The 21307-nt window shown below is 39.3% G+C and overlaps 2 protein-coding genes, 1 long non-coding RNA gene and 1 pseudogene across 3 annotated transcripts; 2 read left to right on the forward strand and 2 right to left on the reverse strand.

Annotated features, from left to right (window-relative positions):
* Positions 1 to 373: 373 nt before the first annotated feature.
* Positions 374 to 1155, forward strand: LOC141561727 (large ribosomal subunit protein eL42). Its single transcript, XM_074301671.1, has one exon. It carries the CDS (start codon positions 598 to 600, stop codon positions 916 to 918), a length of 321 nt encoding a protein of 106 aa, XP_074157772.1. The 5' UTR covers positions 374 to 597; the 3' UTR covers positions 919 to 1155.
* Positions 1156 to 1233: 78 nt separating this feature from the next.
* Positions 1234 to 16798, forward strand: LOC141561729 (uncharacterized). Its single transcript, XR_012488139.1, has 3 exons — positions 1234 to 2894; positions 11349 to 11445; positions 16304 to 16798. It is a non-coding gene; the product is annotated as an uncharacterized LOC141561729 (long non-coding RNA).
* Positions 11659 to 15984, reverse strand: LOC141561728 (coiled-coil domain-containing protein 12 pseudogene; annotated as a pseudogene).
* Positions 16799 to 18067: 1269 nt separating the features above from the next.
* LOC141561730 (large ribosomal subunit protein eL42) lies at positions 18068 to 20781 on the reverse strand. Its single transcript, XM_074301672.1, has one exon. It carries the CDS (start codon positions 18534 to 18536, stop codon positions 18216 to 18218), a length of 321 nt encoding a protein of 106 aa, XP_074157773.1. The 5' UTR covers positions 18537 to 20781; the 3' UTR covers positions 18068 to 18215.
* Positions 20782 to 21307: the final 526 nt, after the last annotated feature.

Consider the following 21307-nt stretch of genomic DNA (forward strand, 5'->3'; position numbering starts at 1 on the left):
GGAGGACCAGGCGGATGTGCAACATATTAAAAAACCCTTAATCCCAGTCAGTGTAACCGTCAAAGCGGCTGAAACCAGCAGCACCATGGTGACAAAGGGCTAGAGATTGCAACCAATTGTCGCAAATCAGCAAAATCTTGCCCTACAGGGCAGGAATCTTTGCAGCTCCAATTAGAGTAAATAACTGGACAAAACCCCTAGGAGCACATTCGTCCTAACAAAGAGAGCTCAAATCAGAGTCCTCCGATCATTTCCGCACTTTCGTCAGGAGTTACACAAGATCTTCCGGCCACTCTGCGCGTTTTGTCTCCTGGGTAACGTCCACTTCCTATTCCACTTCCGCCACGAGCGGGCCAATAGAAAGGCGTTTCAGCCCTTCGTCACTTCCTTCCCGAGAGCCTTGTGCCGGCGCGCGGAGAGCTCAATTCAGCTCCCGTGGCGTTTTCCTCAGAACTCTTTTTTTCCCTCTCCTCCCGTGTCTTTCGTGTCGCTGAAAAGCCGAAGAGAAGCCCGGTCCTGTGTGAAGCAGAGTTGGGAAGCCACTCCGTTGCCGCCGTCTCCTCTTTCGCCGCCGCCGCAGCTGCAGCCGCCGCCGCCATGGTGAACGTGCCCAAGACCCGGCGCACCTACTGCAAGAAGTGCGGCAAGCACCAGCCGCACAAAGTGACGCAGTACAAGAAGGGCAAGGATTCCCTGTACGCGCAGGGCAAGCGCCGCTACGACCGCAAGCAGAGCGGCTATGGCGGCCAGACCAAGCCCATCTTCCGCAAGAAGGCCAAGACCACCAAGAAGATCGTGCTGAGACTCGAGTGCGTGGAGCCCAACTGCAGGTCCAAGAGGATGCTGGCTATCAAGCGCTGCAAGCATTTCGAGCTGGGCGGAGACAAGAAGAGAAAGGGACAAGTGATCCAGTTCTAAGCGGCAAGTGATCCAGTTCTAAGCGGCAAGTGATCCAGTTCTAAGCGGCAAGTGATCCAGTTCCAAGCGGCAAGTGATCCAGTTCCAAGCCGCAAGTGATCCAGTTCCAAGCCGCAAGTGATCCAGTTCCAAGCCGCAAGTGATCCAGTTCCAAGCCGCAAGTGATCCAGTTCTAAGCTTCTTCCAGCGCGCCCTCGGCTTCGGGAGAGAAATGATTAAAATATTGAAGTTCCAGTATTTCCCTGCCTCGGTCTCAGTTTGTGGGGGTGGGGGGGTGGAAGGGACGGGCTTGGGGGAGGGGTTGGCTCTCGGGTAGGGAGGAGGGTTGTTAGGAGCCGGGACTGATGGGACAGAGACTTGGGTCTGGGTACCTGGGAGGTAGGGAATATGAGGTGGCGGTACAGTATTCATTACTGAACTGGGGCAGAACTTGGGAAGAAAGGAGTTCAGTTTAGGACGTGTGGAGTTGGGGATTTCTGGGATTTTGAGTATCTTGTCCAAATGCTTTGGAGGAGGAGTGGGGAGAAAATGCAGAGAAAATAACGAACTCGTGGGAGCTGAAGAGAGATCAGGGGATGGAAGCTCAAGACATGGCGCAGTAGGTGGGTGTGACCTGGAGAAAGACCCCGGGAAGGAGACTGAGAAGTAATCTGATGGGAAGAATCGGGGGCAGAAGAGATTATTTAATGAGGAAAACACTGCTGAAAGAGTTAAGTATCCTAATCTCCCATTTTCGGTTTAGCTCATTGATGTTTCTGGAGGAAAGGTCCAAGTGTAAAGGCTGGTGTAGAGAGGGGTGTGTCCAAGGTTGGATTGAGAAGACCTCATTAAATATATTGGAGATGGAGGGGTGAGGGGAAGAAGATTGGACTTGGGTACTGGGAGGATGATGGTGCCTTGTTTATTAATGAAGGGGCACAAGGTGGGGCTTGGGAAGAAAGGCAAGGTTTGAGATGTCTTACTCCAAAGTAGTGGATGGGAGATTAGGAGCTCATCAGGAAAACTAAGTTTAAGGATTAGATGGGGGAGAGAAGAAATATTCTGCATATAAATAATTAGATCTTTGGCAGCAGATGAAGAGTGCATGGCGTGTTACCTGGACAAAGATCTGAGGAGCAGAGAAGGAGCAGGAGGCGGAAGTGCCATGAGGTGCTTTCCAGGAAAAATGTTGAAGGCATAGATAAGATACCTTGGTCTTTTGTTATTGGAGGAAGAAAATGGCTTAAAAGGTATTGTCCAATTTTTTTTTTTTTTTAAATCGGTTTCACTCTCATTCAGGTAGCAAGTAAAGGTGGGCTACAAATACTATTCCATTGCTGATTTGCATTGGGAGCTTTAACTTGCTATTAGGACTGGTTTGACTCATCTTGAGTAGCATGGCATCCTCACACACACCCTGGGGCTCATGATTTATGCAAAATTTGTCAGGGATACTTCATCAGGTTATCCTCCTGCAATTCTGACATCACTAAATGAACATGAATCTTTTTGAAAGTATGAAATTAGCATGTTTGCAAATTTTGTTGTTTGCTTTTGATTCTTCTAGAGATATGATACAGTCTGAGGTTCTCTTTTCCACCTCTGGGAGATTAGAAAGTAAATTAGCTTCTGGCATTCAGTAGAGACCTCTATGTTCTTTAGTTGTTCCTTGAAGGTAATTCATATAATTGTCTTTCAGGCTTACCAGGAGTTTTTAACCAGCTGTCAGGTTACTATTTATTTTTATATTTCAATGTCTATTTACAATATTCTTTGTTTCCTTTGTCTTTTATGTATTTAAAAACATTCTGTGGAATTCACAAGTTTCAATGAACTGCAGTGACAAAAAAGGGAAGCGCCTTTGTACTAGAGGATTTCCTCAGAGCTCACTTTCAAGGTGCCTGAAAGGAATTGTATGAAATAGGATTGAAAACTGTTATTACCTCTCAAACTCATCCATAGAAAAGGACAATTGCAGAAGAATGAAAAGTGATTAGGTAAGAATTGCTTTTGAATGTTTTTTTTGAAAATGATATTGCAGCTGAACTACCAGTCTTCCATACTATGAACATAGCCAAATAATTGAGAGGAATGGTGGGAGAATCCCAAAAGTAAAAATGCAAATCACAGTAGATCCCTAGAATATTGAGATTATTCAACCACCTTACTAATACAACTTTTTAACATACTAATACAACTTGTTTTTTTTTAGTGTAAGCCATTGAGGGAAGCATTAGAAAGATTAAATTTCTTTCTTCCTGAAGCCTAGACCTTACTGTAAACTGGCAACCAATTGTATTCAAATTGATGTGGATTGATGGGGAGTAATACCTTAGTTTCAAAATTTTCATTTTTACTCCCAAACCATATATGTTCCTTGTTCTCTCCCTCTGCAACTTTTTTAAGGGATCCCTGCAGAGCTTATTCCTCAGGTGTGATTCCCCTATCCTTGGAAGTCCTAGTTACTATTGGTACCTGGTAGAGAAAAATACTCTCTGATTTTTTGCTCTGTATCAATCTTTTCACATAGGTAGATATCCAACATTTGTAGTCTGAGTGGTAGCCTTTTAAGTTTGATATATCAAGAGTTCCTAGGTCCCTCAGTGGAAACTGACTGGCATCAAAAAACTCTTGAAGAATTATTGATGGTTGACAGGAAGACCAGTCCAGACCCTTGTATATAATGCACCAGAATTTCTTTGAAGTACCTGAGACACCTTAATCAGGACCAGCAGGAGGGAATGACACTGGCTTGAACGAAACATTAGGTCTCAGCATATGAAAATTGAGTGAACCCTCCTCCCCTATGCTTCTGTCAGGATAGGGTGGCAATAACAGTGCAAGCCCAAAGCAGCTCTCTGCATAAGGAGAGAACCAGGCCCTTAATTCTAGTGCCTTTTAATTAGAAGCCGCAGGGAAGTGGATAGAAGGTTGTTCGTTCTATGTATCTATTTATATATATATATCTGTAGAAAGTCAGGAACACCTGAGTTCAAATGTGGCTTTAGACACTAACTGCATGCAAATTATTTTACATTTGTTTGCCTTAGTTTCCTCATTTGAAAAATAGGGATAATAATACCTATTTCTTAAGATTGTCATGAGGAATAAGAATTACAAAACACTTAATACAAGGTACATTGAACATAATAAGCACTCCATAAATGTTAGCCATGGTTATTTTCTATTTATCCTTAACATAACTTGCTTTGTATATATTTGCATGTTGTTCCCCCATTATATTGGGATTTTCATTGGGGCAGAGACTCTTTTGCTTTTTTCTTTATCCCCAATACTTAGTGCCTGAAATATATATAATAGTTGGTTAATAATTTTATTGATCATGGTGGAGGATGGAATGTAACTATGTCCAGCATAATAGGGGCAGTGTGCTCATCTCTGATAAAAGGGGACAGTCAAATCAACACTGTTGAATGACTTGGTGGTCTGGTCTGATCTGCCATAGGAAAAAGGGGAGCAGAAAAGTTTCAAGGTTTTCTAAGATTTTCAGTTGTATATGACTCTTTGTGATCTCACATGGGTTGTGGTTTGTTTGGGTTTTTTTGTTTGTTTTTTGTTGTAAAGATACTGGACTGATTTGCCACTTCTCTAATTCAATTTATAAATGAAGAAACCGAGGTAGATAGGGTTAAGTGACTTCCTCAAGGTCACACAATTAGTAAGTGTCTGGCCTCAGACACAGTAATACTCATATGGGTTATGTGTTCCTCATCCCTAAAGTGATCATTATTGACCTCCTAAGACTAGTCTCCTTTAAATGTTGAAGGAATTAGCTTGGTAGACATCTAAATCAATTGGCATGTTCTATTCCTAGGGATGAATTGCAATAATGTAGTTGGAGTGTGGTTACAGATTGCAAAGTGAAGCTGGTCATCACTAATGAATATGGTACATAAAGGGACTATCAGAAGGTAAAGCATGCAGACTTTATTGAGGGGGGCTTAGAAAGGGGAAATTCAGAGAGCATAGAAATAGGTCATGTCTACTGGGATCCCTGATAATACTGAACAGGACACCAGAATTTGTAAAGGTCAGTGGCCTTTTTTACAGCCTTTTTATCAGTCTAATGAAAATGAATGCCAAAGACAATTTTTACATGTATTTGGAAAAATAAAATCCTATTTAAAAAACCTAAAAATAACTTTAAAAAGCATAAAGTGTTTGGAAGTTCTAATAAGAAATGCATATCAGTCAAAAATTTAGCTAGAAGTCTATTTAATCTAAAGAAATAGATTAACTTGTTGATATATAGTAATATAAAAGACAATACTACTAAAAAAAAAAAAAGAAATGTAGGCTTGGCTCAATAAAAACAATTTCCATGCCTTGGCAATTGTTCATTCATTTATTATAATAATCTTTAAAAAAAAAAATTAAAGGTTCTTATCTGAACCAGATAGGACAAGGTATTAGGCAGGAATGGAGAATCTGGGCCTGTTTGTGAAAATTAGCATGATTGGTGCTTGATTAATGCTGGGCAATGGGAACCCCTGGGGAATTGGCAGAACTACTTAATATGGTTTTTTTGTTGTAAATAAGGCAAGTTAGACTTATTCTGGTAGACTTGGAGAATTGAGTTTCCTTGATTCATTTAGTAGAGTAGGGAGACAAATTTTAATGAAATTTGTACTGGCATCATCCTTATCCTATTCAGAAAAGAAAGTCTCTTCAAGAAATTCTTATGAGTAGTGGTTCAGGAAAAACTGGGATGGTGATTTTGTTACTCATCTATTAGGTTAATGACAAATAGGATTATGTAGTATTATTTGCTGACAAGGTAAAGAGGTCTTTTTCCCATTTGCAGAAATTTCTAGAAATATAAATAAATTTTATACACTCACCCTTTTATAAAGAGAAATATATTATCAATTTGTGATCCACAAATAATCAACTCTGAATTTCCAAATCATTATAGGAGTGCGATTTGAATATTTGAATTTCTTATGCTAAATACACTAATAGACATTTTTCTTTTTTTTTTCTTTTGTTTCTCCCTTAGGTGGAAAAAAATTGTAGATTTTGAATTTATTGCTTTAGCGTTTAAATTTTTTTCTCTTGTTTAAATCATCTTTTTTTTTATTAATAATTTATATAATTATAACATTTTCTTTGGCAGTACATATGCATAGATAATTTTTTTTTTTTAACAACATTATCCCTTGTACTCCCTTCTGTTCCGAGTTTTTCCCCTCCTTCCTTCCACCCTCTCCCCTGGATGGTGGGCATTCCCATACATATTAAATATCTTATAGTATATCCTAGGTACAATATATATGTGCAGAACCGAATTTTGTTGTTGTTGTTGTTGTTGCAAAGGAAGGATTGTTCACAAGGTAAAAGTAATCTGGGAAGAGAAACAAAACAAAACAAAACAAAAAAAAATGCTCACAGTTTACACTCATTTCCCAGTGTTCCTTCTCTGGGTGTAGCTGATTCTGTCCATCATTGGTCAATTGGAATTGGATTAGCTCTTCTCTATGTTGAAGATATCTACTTCCATCAGAATACATCCTCCTACTGTATCATTGTTGAAGTGTATAATGATCCCCTAGTTCTACTCGTTTCACTCAGCATCAGTTGATATAAGTCTCTCCAAGCCTCTCTGTATTCCTCCAGTTGGTCATTTCTTACAGAACAATAATATTCCATAACATTCATATACCATAATTTGCCCAACCATTCTCTAATTGATGGACATCCATTCATTTTCCAGCTTCTAGCCACTATGAAAAGGGCTGCCACAAACATTTTGGCACATACAGGTCCCTTTCCCTTCTTTAGTATTTCGTTGGGATATAAGCCCAGTAGTAGTACAGCTGTGTCAAAGGGTATGCACATTTTGATAACTTTTTGGGCATAATTCCAGATTGCTCTCCAGAATAGTTGGATTCTTTCACAACTCCACCAACAATGCATCAGTGTCCCAGTTTTCCCACAGCCCCTCCAACATCGTTATTTGTTCCTGTCATCTTAGCCAATCTGACAGGTGTGTAGTGATATCTCAGAGTTGTCTTAATTTGCATTTCTCTGATCAATAGTGATTTGGAACACTCATATTAATTTCATCATCTGAAAATTGTCTGTTCATATCCTTTGACCATTTATCAATTGGAGAATGGCTTGATTTCTTATAAATTAAAGTCAATTCTCTGTATATTTTGGAGATGAGGCCTTTATCAGAGCCTTTAACTGTAAAAATGTTTTCCCAATTTGTTACTTCCCTTCTAATCTTGTTTGCATTAGTTTTGTTTGTGCAGAAACTTTTTAATTTGGTGTAATCAAAATTTTCTATTTTGTGATCAATAATGGTCTCTAGTTCTCCCTTGGACACAAACTCCTTCCTCCTCCACAAATCTGAGAGGTAAACCATCCCATGTTCCTCCAATTTATTTATGATTTCGTTCTTTATGCCTAAATCTTGGACCCATTTTGATCTAATCTTAGTATGTGGTGTTAAATGTGGGTCCATGCCTAGTTTCTGCCATACTAATTTCCAGTTTTCCCAGCAGTTTTTGTCAAATAATGAATTCCTATCCCAAGATTTGGGATCTTTGAGTTTGTCAAAGATTAGATTGCTATTTTTATTCACTATCTTGCCCTGTGAACCTAACCTATGCCACTGATCAACTAGTCTATTTCTTAGGCAATACCAAATGGTTTTGGTGATTGTTGCTTTGTAATACAGTTCTAGATCAGGTACAGCTAGACCACCTTGACTTAATTTTTTTTTCATTACTTCCCTTGAAATTCTTTAAATCATCTTGAGCAAAGAAAGTTTTGCCTCAAAGAGAGAGTAAACATGTGACAGTGGGGAATTAATTTTTTTTTCCTGTTTTTTTTTCCCCCCAATTATTTTTATTTTATTTACTTTTCCCCCCTCTTATTTTCAAGCCTTTTTTTTTTTTTCTTTAATAGTTTTTATTTACCAGATATTTACATGGGTAATTTTACAACATTGATAATTGCCAAACCTTTTGTTCCAATTTTTCCTCTCCCCCCCCCCCCAGCTCCGCAGATGGCAGGTTGACCAATACATGATAAATATGTTACAGTATAAATTAAATACAATATATGTATACATGACCAAACAGTTGTTTTACTGAACAAAAAGAATCGGACTTTGAAATAATGTACTGGAATGTACTGGAAATAATGTAATGGAAATTCTATGTAGTGGTTCATAGTCATCGCCCAGATTTCTTTCACTGAGTGTAGCTGGTTCAGTTCATTACTGCTCTATTGGAACTGATTTGGTTCATCTCTTTATTTATTTATTTATTATTATTATTTTTTTAAATTAATTTTATAATTATAACTTTTTTTTTTTTTTTTTTGAAAGTACATATGCATGGGTAATTTTTTACATTATCCCTTGGACTCACTTCTGTTCCAAATTTTCCTCTCTTTCCTTCCACTCCTTCCCCTAGATGGTAGGCAGTCCCATACATGTTAATTATGTTATAGTATATCCTAGATACAATATATGTGTGTAGAATCAAATTTCTTGTTGCACAGGAAGAATTGGATTCATAAGGTAAAAATAACCTGGGAAGAAAAACAAAAAGGCAAACAGTTTACACTCATTTCCCAGTGTTCCTTCTCTGGGTGTAGCTGATTCTGTCCATCATTGATCAATTGGAACTGAATTAGATCTTCTCTGTGTTGAAGATATCCATTTCAATCAGAATACATCCTCATACAGTATCATTGTTGAAGTGTATAATGATCTCCTGGTTCTGCTCATTTCACTCAGCATCAGTTCATGTAAGTCTCCTCAAGCCTCTCTGTATTCATCCTGCTGGTCATTTCTTACAGAACAATAATATTCATAACATTCATATACCATAATTTGCCCAACCATTCTCCAATTGATGGGCATCCATTCATTTTCCAGTTTCTAGCCACTACAAAAAGGGCTGCCACAAACATTTTGGCACATACAGGTCCCTTTCCCTCCTTTAGTATTTCTTTGGGATATAAGCCCAGTAGTAGCACTGCTAGATCAAAGGGTATGATAACTTTTTGGGCATAATTCCAGATTGCTCTCTAGAATGATTGGATTCTTTTACAACTCTACCAACAATGCATCCGTGTCCCAGTTTTCCCACATCTCCTCCAACATGCATCATTATTTTTTCCTGTCATTTTAGCCAATCTGACAGGTGGGTAGTGGTATCTCAGAGTTGTCTTAATTTGCATTTCTCTGATCAATAGTGATTTGGAACACTCTTTCATATGAGTGGAAATAGTTTCAGTTTCATTATCTGAAAATTGTTCATATCCTTTGACCATTTATTAATTGGAGAATGGCTTGATTTCTTATAAATTAAGAGTCAGTTCTCTATATATTTTGGAAATGAGGCCTTTATCAGAACCTTTAACTGTAAAAATGTATTCCCAGTTTGTTACTTTCCTTCTAATCTTGTTTGCATTAGTTTTGTTTGTACAAAAGCTTTTTAATTTGATGTAATCAAAATTTTCTATTTTATTTAGCGTTTAAATTTTTTTCTCTTGTTTAAATCATTTTGAGCAAAGAAAGTTTTGCCTCAAAGAGACAGCAAACATGTGACAGTAGGGAATTAAATTTTTTTTTTCCTGTTTTTTTTTTTTTTTTTTTTTTTTTGTGATCAATAATGATCTCTAGTTCTCCTTTGGTCACAAATTCCTTCCTCCTCCACAAGTCTGAGAGGTAAACTATCCTATGTTTCTCTAAATTATTTATGATCTCGTTCTTTATTCCTAAATCATGGACCCATTTTTATTTTATCTTGGTATGTGGTGTTAAGTGTGGGTCTATGCCTAATTTCTGCCATACTAATTTCCAGTTTTCCCAGCCATTTTTGTCAAATAATGAATTCTTATCCCAAAAGTTGGGATCTTTGGGTTTGTCAAACACTAGATTGCTATAGTTAATCACTATTTTGTCCTGTGAGCCTAACCTACTACACTGATCAACTAGTCTATTTCTTAGCCAATACCAAATTGTTTTGGTGACTGGGGAATTTACTTTTAAGAATTTTGTTTGCTTGACCAAAAGTGACTTTCTCTGAATGATTTGGCCTAAGTAAATTGGAAGCAAAGTTACCTAAAAGAAATTAAAATATACCATTTATTTTGAATTGTTAAGAAACCAAATTAAAAATGTTATACTTAGCAAAGTGAGAAAATATTTAAATCTTGATGTTTCAGCTCTGTTTATGAAAAGCAAAGGTTTGCAGTGAATACGAAATTCATAATAATATTGTGCCAATTTGCAAAAAGTCATTCAGTGGAGTAAAAGCGGACTAGATCATGAAAAAACTTGAAACATGGAAGCAGAAAAGCATGGATTTTTAAAAATATAGCATTAGGAAATGAAATGCTGAACCATATAAAGAAATAGAATTTTGAGATTACAAGATTTGTCTGGGTTAATCAGAATACATTTTTTAAAAAAAGAAATCAGTCAATAAATGTTAAGCACCTACTATGTGCCAGTCATTTTGCTAAGTCTGGGGTTACAAAAAGAGTCAAAAGATAGTCTCTGACCTCAAGAAGCTCACAGTCTAATCAGAAATAAGATCTAAACATGAGTACAAAATAAGTTATATACTGGATGCATAGTAAATAGAGAGAGGAGGCCTTAAGGGTTGGGGAAGGCTTCCAGTAACAGATGAGATTTTAGCTGGGAATTGAGAAGGCCAGGAAAGTCACTAAGTTGGAAAAGAACTCTGGAAGTGGATGTGGGAGAATACTAGAAAGGTAGGAGGGGGGTGTAGGTGAGGGAGCCGAGTTTATTGGGGGGATTGGGAGAGAATGAGAGAGAGAGTGTGTGTGTGTGTGTGTGTGTGTGATTGTATCTTTACTTTAGGAAAAAGACTTAGCTGAAGGAAGAATGGGTTGGAGTGGGGAGAGGTTTGAGGCAAGCCACCATTGCAATAACCAGTCCCTGCACTAGGCAGAGGAGAAGAGAGCTTAGATATATTTGAAAGATGTTTCAAAGGTGGATCTTGGAGATGGATTAGATAGAAGTGAGATGACTTGGTGAGGAGTCCAGGCTATATAGGTTTAAGAGGGATAAGAAGCAGGAAAGATGGTATTAGGAGTGAGAGAGACTATTCAGAGAAAGGAGTTCCATTTTGGACGTATTTAATTTTAAGATGTCTACTGGACCTGTAGCTTAATATAACTGAATGGCAGTTGGTGATATGTGATTATAGTGGTGTCGTACAAATAAAAACAAGAGCCACTAAACTATATGAAGATCCCTGTAGTCCATGTATTGTCCTTTAAAAAGTAATGGCTATGTTTTATTTTATTTTCATTTATTTTGTTAAATATATTTACATGTAGTATTACAAGACTTAAATGAAAACCGAATTTATTAAAAGAAAAATGAACATGCATGTGGAATCCGAAGGGTTCACAAAAATTTCACATTTTTCTAATAGCAGGACAAAGAAGAGATGCCAAGAAAGGTCATGACATGGCAGGAACACGGTACAGCCAAGGTGTGAATAAAGACCACTCCCCATGAGAAGATGCAAGGTGATGGAAGGTTCATTTATTTTCCTTAGAACTACTACACTCTGAAGATGAGAAGGGTCTGGCTACATAAACGTTACCACAGCTTGGCACAGACTGGCTGGTGCCTGTTTCTCAAGAACACAGGGAGTTTGGGGTGCAACAATAAATTATGTCCGCTCAGGGGAAGCTTCATCTGTGAAACATTCAGGGCTTCCTATATGCTCTGGATCCAGTGCTCCTGACTGAAAAAGACAAATTCAGAGGACTCCTTAACCACACACATACACACATACGCACATCACCTCCTAGATTTATTTACATTTATTTCCCAGTTTGCATTTTCTCCAGTATTCCTGATCTATAGCTTGCAACAGGACCCAGAAGGCTCTGGAGGAGAAAGTGAGGGTGTTGACTTTGTACAGTCCTTGCTCACTCAAATTCAACTATATTGTGATTTTAAAGAAAAGTTTAGATTCGCTCCTATAAATGACGCTCTCAAGCTCAATTAAAAAATGAAAAAAATAAAGTTTTAATCAAACAAGACAAGGTACAGACAATTTAGATTTACACAAACAAACAAATGGAAATAAGAACAATTAACAATATGACAATTATAGCAGATAGAGGATGAGAATACATCACCAATTCAAGGGAACCTCAAAAACTCAAATGGCTGGGAGTCCTGTTTCAGCCTCAATCAACTTGAATTGTGCAAAGATTTTTCCGGGCGAAGCATCCTCCCCACGGATGAGACTCAGTGGAGATGTAAGATTCTCAATCTTATATACCTCTCTTAAACAAAGAGAGCTTTCAGCCAAGAAGTCTGGCACGTATACATGTGTAGAAATACGTGACCTTCTAGTGTTTTGACTTACTCCATATATTATCTTGACATCTATAAAAATACATGACCATCTGGTGTTTTGACCCATTCTATATTGTCTATACCTTGACGTATTTCCTTATCAATTGTATATGCTCAGGGCGGAAGCCAACCGCCCTAAGCATAGACATTCCCAGGAATGGCTAGTTCCTGGTATCTATTGTCAAGGACATATAGAGTTCATGGAATGGTCAAATTCCCATAATTTAGAATCTTAGGCCTGTTAGATTTGAGTGAACTTACAATTCTAATAAGAAATTTTAATTTCTTATTCATCAACTTACTTGCATGTCACAGGTCACCTTCCTGATGAGTACTCCTCCAGAACAAAGAACAAATAACAATAACAATTTTCCTATTACATTTTAATTTGGTTTGGGCTACATTCAGGAATACATTTTGACACCTCTACACTTATGGAGCAAATATAGAGCTTAATTAGTATATATGTGTTCTTAAAGGAAAAAAAGTGGAACTCTGCATATAGTGGTATTAACCCATTCTAACATTATATGGTTAAAATTTGGGAATATAGGAAAATACAATAAAAAATTGCAAATTAAAATTTTTCCAGAATTTCACTGAGGTCAGAGGAAAGGGAGGTTGCATGCATTCAAAGCTTAGAACTCCATTTAGAGAAATATTTGGGAGGTTTTTTTGGGGTGTGGGCTAACAATTTCCAAATTCAAAAGTGTTAAGTTGGTTGTCTTGTACTTAACAATTCTCTAGCTCAGAGTTCACACCTTTAAAGGAGTTGACACCTTTAAAATGTACTCCCTGATGCACCTTAAAAGAAGTACCATAGTGGTCACTCTGGGGACTAAGACTGAGGGTGGGCCTTTGTCCCTGGCCTAGAAGTATCAGTTCACATGCTGAATTGTGGCCAAGAGCTGAGCAGAAGCTGCTTTAATCTGAGTCACTGTCTTCTGGCTTTGCAGGTTCCAGGTCACCTTCTTGGCTGCTAAGTCTTTCTCGGATTAGCTCAGCAATGGCTCTCTGTATCCTCTTCTCCAATTTTTTAGCTACATCTCTTTAAAGTCCCAATCTGGCTTTCTGGGAGCAAGGTTAGCCAAATCCACTTCCTTAGTAATGGGCTCAGGCTTCCCAGATTCCAGCAGGTCTTTGACTTTCTCTTCCACTGAGGCTGGTTTGGCCTGAGGCACCTTCCTCTTCTTTAGTTCTTCATCCTCAGGAACATAATTCCTCAGTTTGAGTTCCCTGTGTTTTTCCCCTCCTCCTTCTACTACTTTCAAAAGTTTACTTTTTGGTTCCTCATCTTTATTCTTATGCCTAGTCTTTTCTCTAAGCGTCTTGAGCTGCTCTTTCCACCATAGAGCCTCTTCCTCCAGGTGTCCCACAGCAGGGACCGGTGCTGCCATGTTGTTTTTCAATTAACTTTCAGTTGGGCATAGGATGCCAAAGAGTAGACCCACGTTGGGCGCCAAAATGTAATGTTCTGTTTCTCTCTAGATTGTAATCGTTCTCTGGGAGGAGATCTGTTGGGGAACTTCTGGGGAGGCAGCCTTAGTTTTTGTTGTAGTAGCAGTAATCGCCAAAATGCAGCCAGGAGTTAAAGTCCAGATCCTATATTATGTCCTTCAAAGTCTTGAATGTTTTCCTGTCAGAATATCTCCAGCCAGTTTCAGTCTCTAGCTCCCTCTGAATCCAAAGCCTCCAGCCAGCACGAAGATAGACATGGGAGTGAATCAGACTCTGCCTCCAAGAGTGTGGGATTGTGGGTTTCCCAGAATTCAATCCTAATGTGAATCTCACAGAAGTCCAAGAGCAGGTTTTTCCTTTAGACTTGTGAATCCACTGAATCCTCGCTCTGAATCTCCTTCAGCTTCCCTGAAGTTCTCCTGGGAAGTCTTCTCTTTTACCCAGTCAAGATTGACTTCCCCACTCAATGTTGGCTCCTTATATCTTCCCAGAGAATGGGCTTGTGGGAACTCCTTACAGAATCCATGAGCAAATTCATTCAAAGGTGTAAACTCTGAGCTAGAGAATTTTTAAGTACCAGATTTAGCACCTAGTAATAATCCTAACACAAAAGTCTAATGTTCTTGTGGAAAAGTAGCTGGAGTTAGTTTTCAGTATGTGGCACATTCCATTATTCAGCAATGGCACAAGATGATTTTATCCAGCTCTCGTACATACATACAAGCTAGTATAATTTTCCTTAAAAGTTATTCAGACCATCCTCAAGACTTGTTTAGCTCAGGAAACTTAAGGCTGTTGATATCACTTCCTTTTCACTTAAATACAAAACAGCCACAAGGAAGTTCAAATTTAAAACTGGCATAGACTTGTAGGATTGGAACATTGCTCATTGAAGTGAGAAATGGGCAGTGCAGAGAAAGGTGACTTTGGATTAGCCTTCATGTTTTTCTGGTTCAGAGAGAGAAGTGATAAATAATGAGGCTCCCAGTTTGCTTTGCCCTAACATACTTAGCATATATAATAAGGTTATAGCAACTCTTTGATTCTTTGGACATGGCTCCCTTCATCTCTTTGAAAATCCATCTAATGAATAGGTCATCATGGTATGGCAACTCTTATGGGGTTGGAGACCCAGTAAATCTATACTATGAATGACCAGCAGGATAATTTCAGAAAGACCTGGAGAGACTCAAATGAACTGATGCTGAGTGAAATGAGCAGGACTATCCAAAGTGAGAAAAAGGGTGTTAAACAGATAGAAGGTCTCTCTCCTCCCCACCCTCATTCCCCCAATAAGAAGGACTTGATACTACTGACACTGGGGCCATTTATATGCATGAAAGGGATTGGCTTATAATATAAATCATTCTTAGATCTTGAGATAGTTCTCATGGTTAGTATTTCTTGGGACAATATGGTTGGTTGTTCTGGGGCCCCAGCCTTTATCTCAAGAACCAGAATTTAGTAACAGGAACTGGGACTGAACATATGATGGATGGCACTGGGAAATTAGAGAAGCTAAATTCTTAGTGAATACTTGGTCCTTCCCTAGGCAATACACTTTACCTGAAGCTGTTATCATCCTAATGCAAAGGATTATTGTTAGGTCTAACTCTGAACACCTGATAGTCTTTCTGGGCCTTTGCTCCAGGAAACAGGGTTTCTCTGAAATATTTACCCTCTCTCCAGCCTTTATCACTATCACTCATCCCTGGAAACTCTTTTTTTTTTTTTTTTTTTAATACTATTTTATTTTTCCAAATACATGCAGTTTTCAACATTACCTTTGCAAAACATTGTGTTCCAAATTTTTGCCTCTTTCCCACAAGATGATATAGCTTAAATGTGCAATTCTAAACATTTCCATATTAATCATATTGTGCAAGAAAACTCACTCAGGAGAGAAAAAATAAGAAAAAATCCCCCTTATCTTCAACATAAAGAAGATCCAACTCACTTCCAGTTGATCAATGATTGACAGAAATAACTACACCCAGAGATGGAACACTTGGAAGTGAATGTAAATTGTTAGCACTACTGTCTATCTACCCAGGTTATTTATACCTTCGGAATCTAATACTTAATGTGCAACAAGAAAATGGTATTTACACACATATATTGTATCTAGGTTTTACTGTAACACATGTAAAATGTATGGGATTGCCTGTCATCGGGAGGGAGGGAAGGATAATTTGGAAAAATGAATACAAGGGATAATATAAAAAAAATCACTCATGCATATATACTGTGAAAAAAAAATTCCAAATAAAAAAAAAAAAAAGAAAATCCCCCTAGCAACAATAAAAAAAGGTGAAAACACCTATGCTTTGATCTAATCTTGTGGATGCAGATGGCTCTTTCCTTCACAAGTCTATTAGAACTGCTGTAAGTTTTCCTTGAAACTGTTCCCCCCTGGTTTTCCTACTATGTCTAAATTTTCCTTCACCTTTGCTGGAACTATACAGCCACTAATTGTCCTCTCAGGCTGTGCTGAGATTTCTCTTTTCTGTCACTAAGTAATCTCTTGTAGTTACTAACCGAATTATTATTCCATAGGAAATGAAGATGCTCTCAGAAAAAAACAACAAAAACTTGGAAAGCCCTCTATGACCTCAAGCAAAATGGAAATGAACTGTATACAAAGTAATAACAATGTTTTGGGATGACCAGTTGTAAATGACTTTGCTGTTCTCTTAGTAAGATCATCCCTAACTACTCTGAAGGGCTTATGATGAGAAATCCTTTCTATATCCAGAAAAGGAACTGATTATGTCTGAATACAGATTGAAGCATTGTCTCTCTTAAAAAAAAAAAAAAAAAAAAACCCTTAAATTTTCCTGAGGGTTTTTATTTTCATTAGGATGAGAATCTGCTTTCATTTACAGCTTGACATTTATGGAAATGTTTTGTATAACTTCACATGTGATTTCTTAGTTGTGGGTGGGAATATAAGGAAGAAAACTCAATTTAAAAACAAATGTAAAAAAGTTGGGTTTTTTAGTTTTGAATGTAGCAGAGAAAAAATATTAAATAAAACAATTATTACCTCCATATAGATGATTCCCAATTCTCTATATCCAGTCCTGGCTTCTCTCTTGAAATCCAGTCTTCTACCATAAACCACCCCCTTGGACCTCTTGAACCTGATGTTCCATAGACAATTCATATTCCATGTGTCTAAGACATATCTCACTCTCACATCCACCATCCATATCCAATTTGTCATCAACATCTGCTTTGGAACTTTTTAGACCGACTCCTCCACCATTCTCAGGAGGCTCATTCTTGGGGTAATAAGCAGTAAGATCATAGGTACAAACAGCTAGGTGGCACAGTGGATGAAAAAGGCTGGGCCTGGGAACTTCAGAGTTCAAATATGGCCTACTGTGTGGCCTTGGGCAAGTAAATTAACCATGTTTGCCTCAGTTTCCTCATCTATAAAATTACCTGGAGGAAACAAAGGATTCCAGTTTCTTTGCCAGGAAAACCCAAGCTTGGGAGCAGAGAGCTCAGCTCCGACTTTTCATTTCTTAGCCTGCTTAGTGACTTTGGGACCTCAAGACTTCTGCCCTTTCTCTGATTTAATTGAAGCTCTTTGATTTCTGTATCCCCTGTGCTTAGCACAGTGCCTGCCACAATAGGGATTTAATAAAGTTGTCTATTAAACTGGCAAAGCTCTTTACAGATGTTAATCCTGGAAGTCAACTAATATTCCCATTTTACAAAGGAGGAAGCTAAGTCAGAGGTTAAATTGACTTAACTAGCTACATCACACAGCTAAATATCTTAAGACATCTTAATTCGTTTTTGATCCCAGGGCGCAGCAGCACCTGGCTTCTTACTTAGGGAAAAATTCACAGTAATCGAGGTTTGGTCCAAGACTTTTCTCTTCCCCGAATGGCAAATGTAGTCCAAGATGTATATTAATAACTGCAACAATTTCTCACAAAACAATAAGATTTTGCTGCTTCTACCGTTTCTAATTGCTCCTCGGCCTACTTAGCGGGGTCTTCCTTCCCACCCACCTACTGCGAAAGTCTTTTGAGCTTCCATGCTGCTCCCTCGACTTCCAGTTATTTTCTCCCCCCTTCCCCCAAGCTACACATCCAATCCCTCCTCCTCCTGGGCTTTTGGAAAATAAAGTCCCAGAAATCCCCAACTCCTCCAAAGCCGAACTTATTAACTTTCCTCCCAAGTTCTGTTCCCCTTTCCTCACCTCCCCCTACCTCCAACATACCCAGATCCCATGTCTCCCACCTTCCACCCTCTTACACGTGGGCGCCACCCCTCCCCCCCAAACACGAGAGCGAGGCGGAGAAATACTGGAATTTTAGTATTTAATCGTTTCTCTCGGAGCTGAGGGCGCGCGCTGGAAGCAGCTCAGAATTGGATCTCTTGCAGCTTGGAACTGGATCACTTGCAGCTTGGAACTGGATCACTTGCAGCTTAGAACTGGATCACTTGCAGCTTAGAACTGGATCACTTGTCCCTTTCTCTTCTTGTCTCCGCCCAGCTCGAAATGCTTGCAGCGCTTGATAGCCAGCATCCTCTTGGACCTGCAGTTGGGCTCCACGCACTCGAGTCTCAGCACGATCTTCTTGGTGGTCTTGGCCTTCTTGCGGAAAATGGGCTTGGTCTGGCCGCCATAGCCGCTCTGCTTGCGGTCGTAGCGGCGCTTGCCCTGCGCGTACAGGGAATCCTTGCCCTTCTTGTACTGCGTCACTTTGTGCGGCTGGTGCTTGCCGCACTTCTTGCAGTAGGTGCGCCGGGTCTTGGGCACGTTCACCATGGCGGCGGCTGCTGCAGCTGCGGCGGCGGCGAAAGAGGAGACGGCGGCAACGGAGTGGCTTCCCAACTCTGCTTCACACGGGACCGGGCTTCTCTTCGGCTTTTCAGCGGCACGAAAGACACGGGAGGAGAGGAAAAAAAAGAGTTCTGAGGAAAAAGCTGCGAAAGCTGAGCAGAGCTCAGCGCGCGCCGGCACGAGGCTCTCGAAAAGGAAGTCAGGAAGGGCTGAAGTTCCTTTCTATTGGCCCGCTTGTGGCGGAAGTGGAACAGGAAGCGGATGTTACCCAGAGGGCAAAGCGCGCCGAGTGGCCGAAAAGTCCTGTGATGCCTGTCGAAAGTGCGGAAATACTCGGGGGACTGTCTTCTCGGCTGCTTTTCTTGGGACGAATGTACTGCTGGGATATTAGAAAGCTATTTACCCTATGCTTGATAGGCGGATTTTGCCGCGGGTTGGGGCGGGCTTGTTTGCAGTCGCTTGCTCTAAGTCGCCATGGTGATGATGGTTTCCGAAAGCCTTGCTGTGAAACTGATTGGTTTGTAGTTGTTCTTAGAAGTAAAATTCTATCATTATGTTAGAGACAAATTACAGTGTGTTGGACTGCGGCTGATCAGACCAATAGAGCTCGGAATGCTCTGCCACAGGTTGGACACAGATAATTCCTATGAACATTTGGGGCGGATTCTCTAATTTGGCATATTTCGTGTTTCTTCTGAGCTAATTCAATTCTGCTTTGCACGTAGAGCACAGCATCTTCTCTGAGGAGGGCTCGCCGTGCTGGGCGGTCCTGTGCCAGTGTCTATGTCATGCGATCCATTCTGAAGTTCTTTAAAGGTACCTTGAGAATGCCCTTGTATTGTTTTCTTCTGACCACTTTGTGAGTTTCCCCCAAAATAATATTTTTGACAAGCATACATTTGGCATTGGAACAAGGTGCATTAATTAGCACAAGCATGGGACAATTGGTCCATAGTTTTTTGGATCTCAGCTTTAGAGGCTGATTCTGCACCATCATCTGCAAACAAAAAACCGTGCACAACGCTCCTCTCACTTTAGTTTGGCTCGTGGCCTTATTATATTGAAGAATTTGCCATCAGTGAGACAGCTGCCTTTCTTTCCATGGTTTGTCCTCGTTGAAAGCATTTGACCACATGGCTGAAAATATCACAGTAAAAAGCATGGGAGCAAGCACAGAGCCTAGGTTTACACTCCGTGGGTGAGTGGGAAAGCTGGAGAGCGTTGTGCATTGTTCAGAACCCAGGCATGCATGAAATTGATGCAGTATACTGATGAACTTCTCCGGCAATCACATTTTGACATAATTTCACATAAACCCTTAGGAATGATAGCATAGAAAGTCTTGGTCAGATCTATAAATGTTGTATACAGATCTCTGTTCTGCTCCTGGTATTTCTCTTGGAATTGTCAGTAAAAATGTTTACCTCAAGTTGAAATCAATCCCTATCTGAAGTTCCAACAGAAGAAGAGGTTTTGAATGTCATTAGGCTGTTTTCATCTGGCAAAGCACCTCTTGCTAATTCTATTCCCACTGAGATTTACAAGGTGGGGGGACCATGCTCATGAAAAAACTGAAAATTTCCAGATTACATGGCAAGAGAAGGTTATGCCCCAGAATTTCAGGAATACTTCCACTGTCCATCTTCATAAGGGTAAAGGGTATTTCTGTGACAGTCTCCAGGGTGAAGAGGAGGGGTGTGTGTGTCTCTCTCTTAACCGTTGCTGGCAAGATTCTAGTAGGCAAGCGTCCCCCACTTGATAGCCTGATCCTACTTCTGGAAAAATGATCATCTACCTGAGAACCAATGTTCCTTCAGAAGGGGCTGAGGAACAGCCAGTTATGAGGCAGAATAAGGAGGACTCACTGAGCATCTCCTCAAAACTGCTCCAAATTCCTTTAAATAATAACTCTGGACAAATTTTAGAATATCAGAACACACAAAAAGATGGGGTGGAATATTTTCCAGCCAAAGGCAACTTAGAAAGTTAGCAGGAAAGATCTGTGGTACCAAGATGGAATTCTAGCTATACCAATACAGCCCTAACCCCAGCATCAGCAAAGCAGGAATGGTTCAAGGGATTTCTAAATCAACAGCAGTAAAGAGAGAGTTTTCAACATTCACCCTTGCAAAACCTTGTGTGTCAATTTTTTTTTCTCTCCCTTCCCCTTACCCCTCCCTTAGATGGCAATTAATCCAAAATGCATATTAAATTTAACAAAGTAGTGATATAAATGCACTGTTTCCTTGGGTCCCGTTCTTTACTTTTTGGTTTTGTTCTGTTTTTTTTTTTTTTTTTTTTTTTTTTTTACTAATACTTTTGTTATTGCTGCAATCATTGCATTAATTTTCACTTAGTAGGGAAATTTTCCCTTGTTTAGCAAATATTTCTTATTCTTCATCTATCACTCCTTCTTCCAAGAATTGAGAGAGATAATGTTTTTTGATTGAACTTTTTTCTCTTTAATTAACTTGACCATGAGCATTTCAATTTACAAAGAAGAACAAACAAGACTAGATATGAAACTGGACTCCTTTAGATTTAGATTGGGTTTTTTAAAAATATTTAATATAATATTAACAAACTGCCCTCCTTATTTATTCCATCTTTCCAACTTCCTTCTGAATGTTTTTGTTTGATGCTCTTTTTTTCTTTTCTATTTTTCATTGCTATGCACCCCCCAGGCAACATAATATAGTGGTTGGAATTTCTGGTTTCAGAGTCAGAAGATAAATTCAAGTCATGCTTGTGATATA

Source organism: Sminthopsis crassicaudata, chromosome 3 (assembly GCF_048593235.1).
Source record: "Sminthopsis crassicaudata isolate SCR6 chromosome 3, ASM4859323v1, whole genome shotgun sequence".
Classification (NCBI taxonomy): Eukaryota; Metazoa; Chordata; class Mammalia; order Dasyuromorphia; family Dasyuridae; genus Sminthopsis; species Sminthopsis crassicaudata.

Bases quoted from the DNA above. Each gene is read 5' to 3' on its own strand.
- LOC141561727 (XM_074301671.1), top strand. From the start codon at position 598: ATGGTGAACGTGCCCAAGACCCGGCGCACCTACTGCAAGAAGTGCGGC.
- LOC141561730 (XM_074301672.1), bottom strand. From the start codon at position 18,536: ATGGTGAACGTGCCCAAGACCCGGCGCACCTACTGCAAGAAGTGCGGC.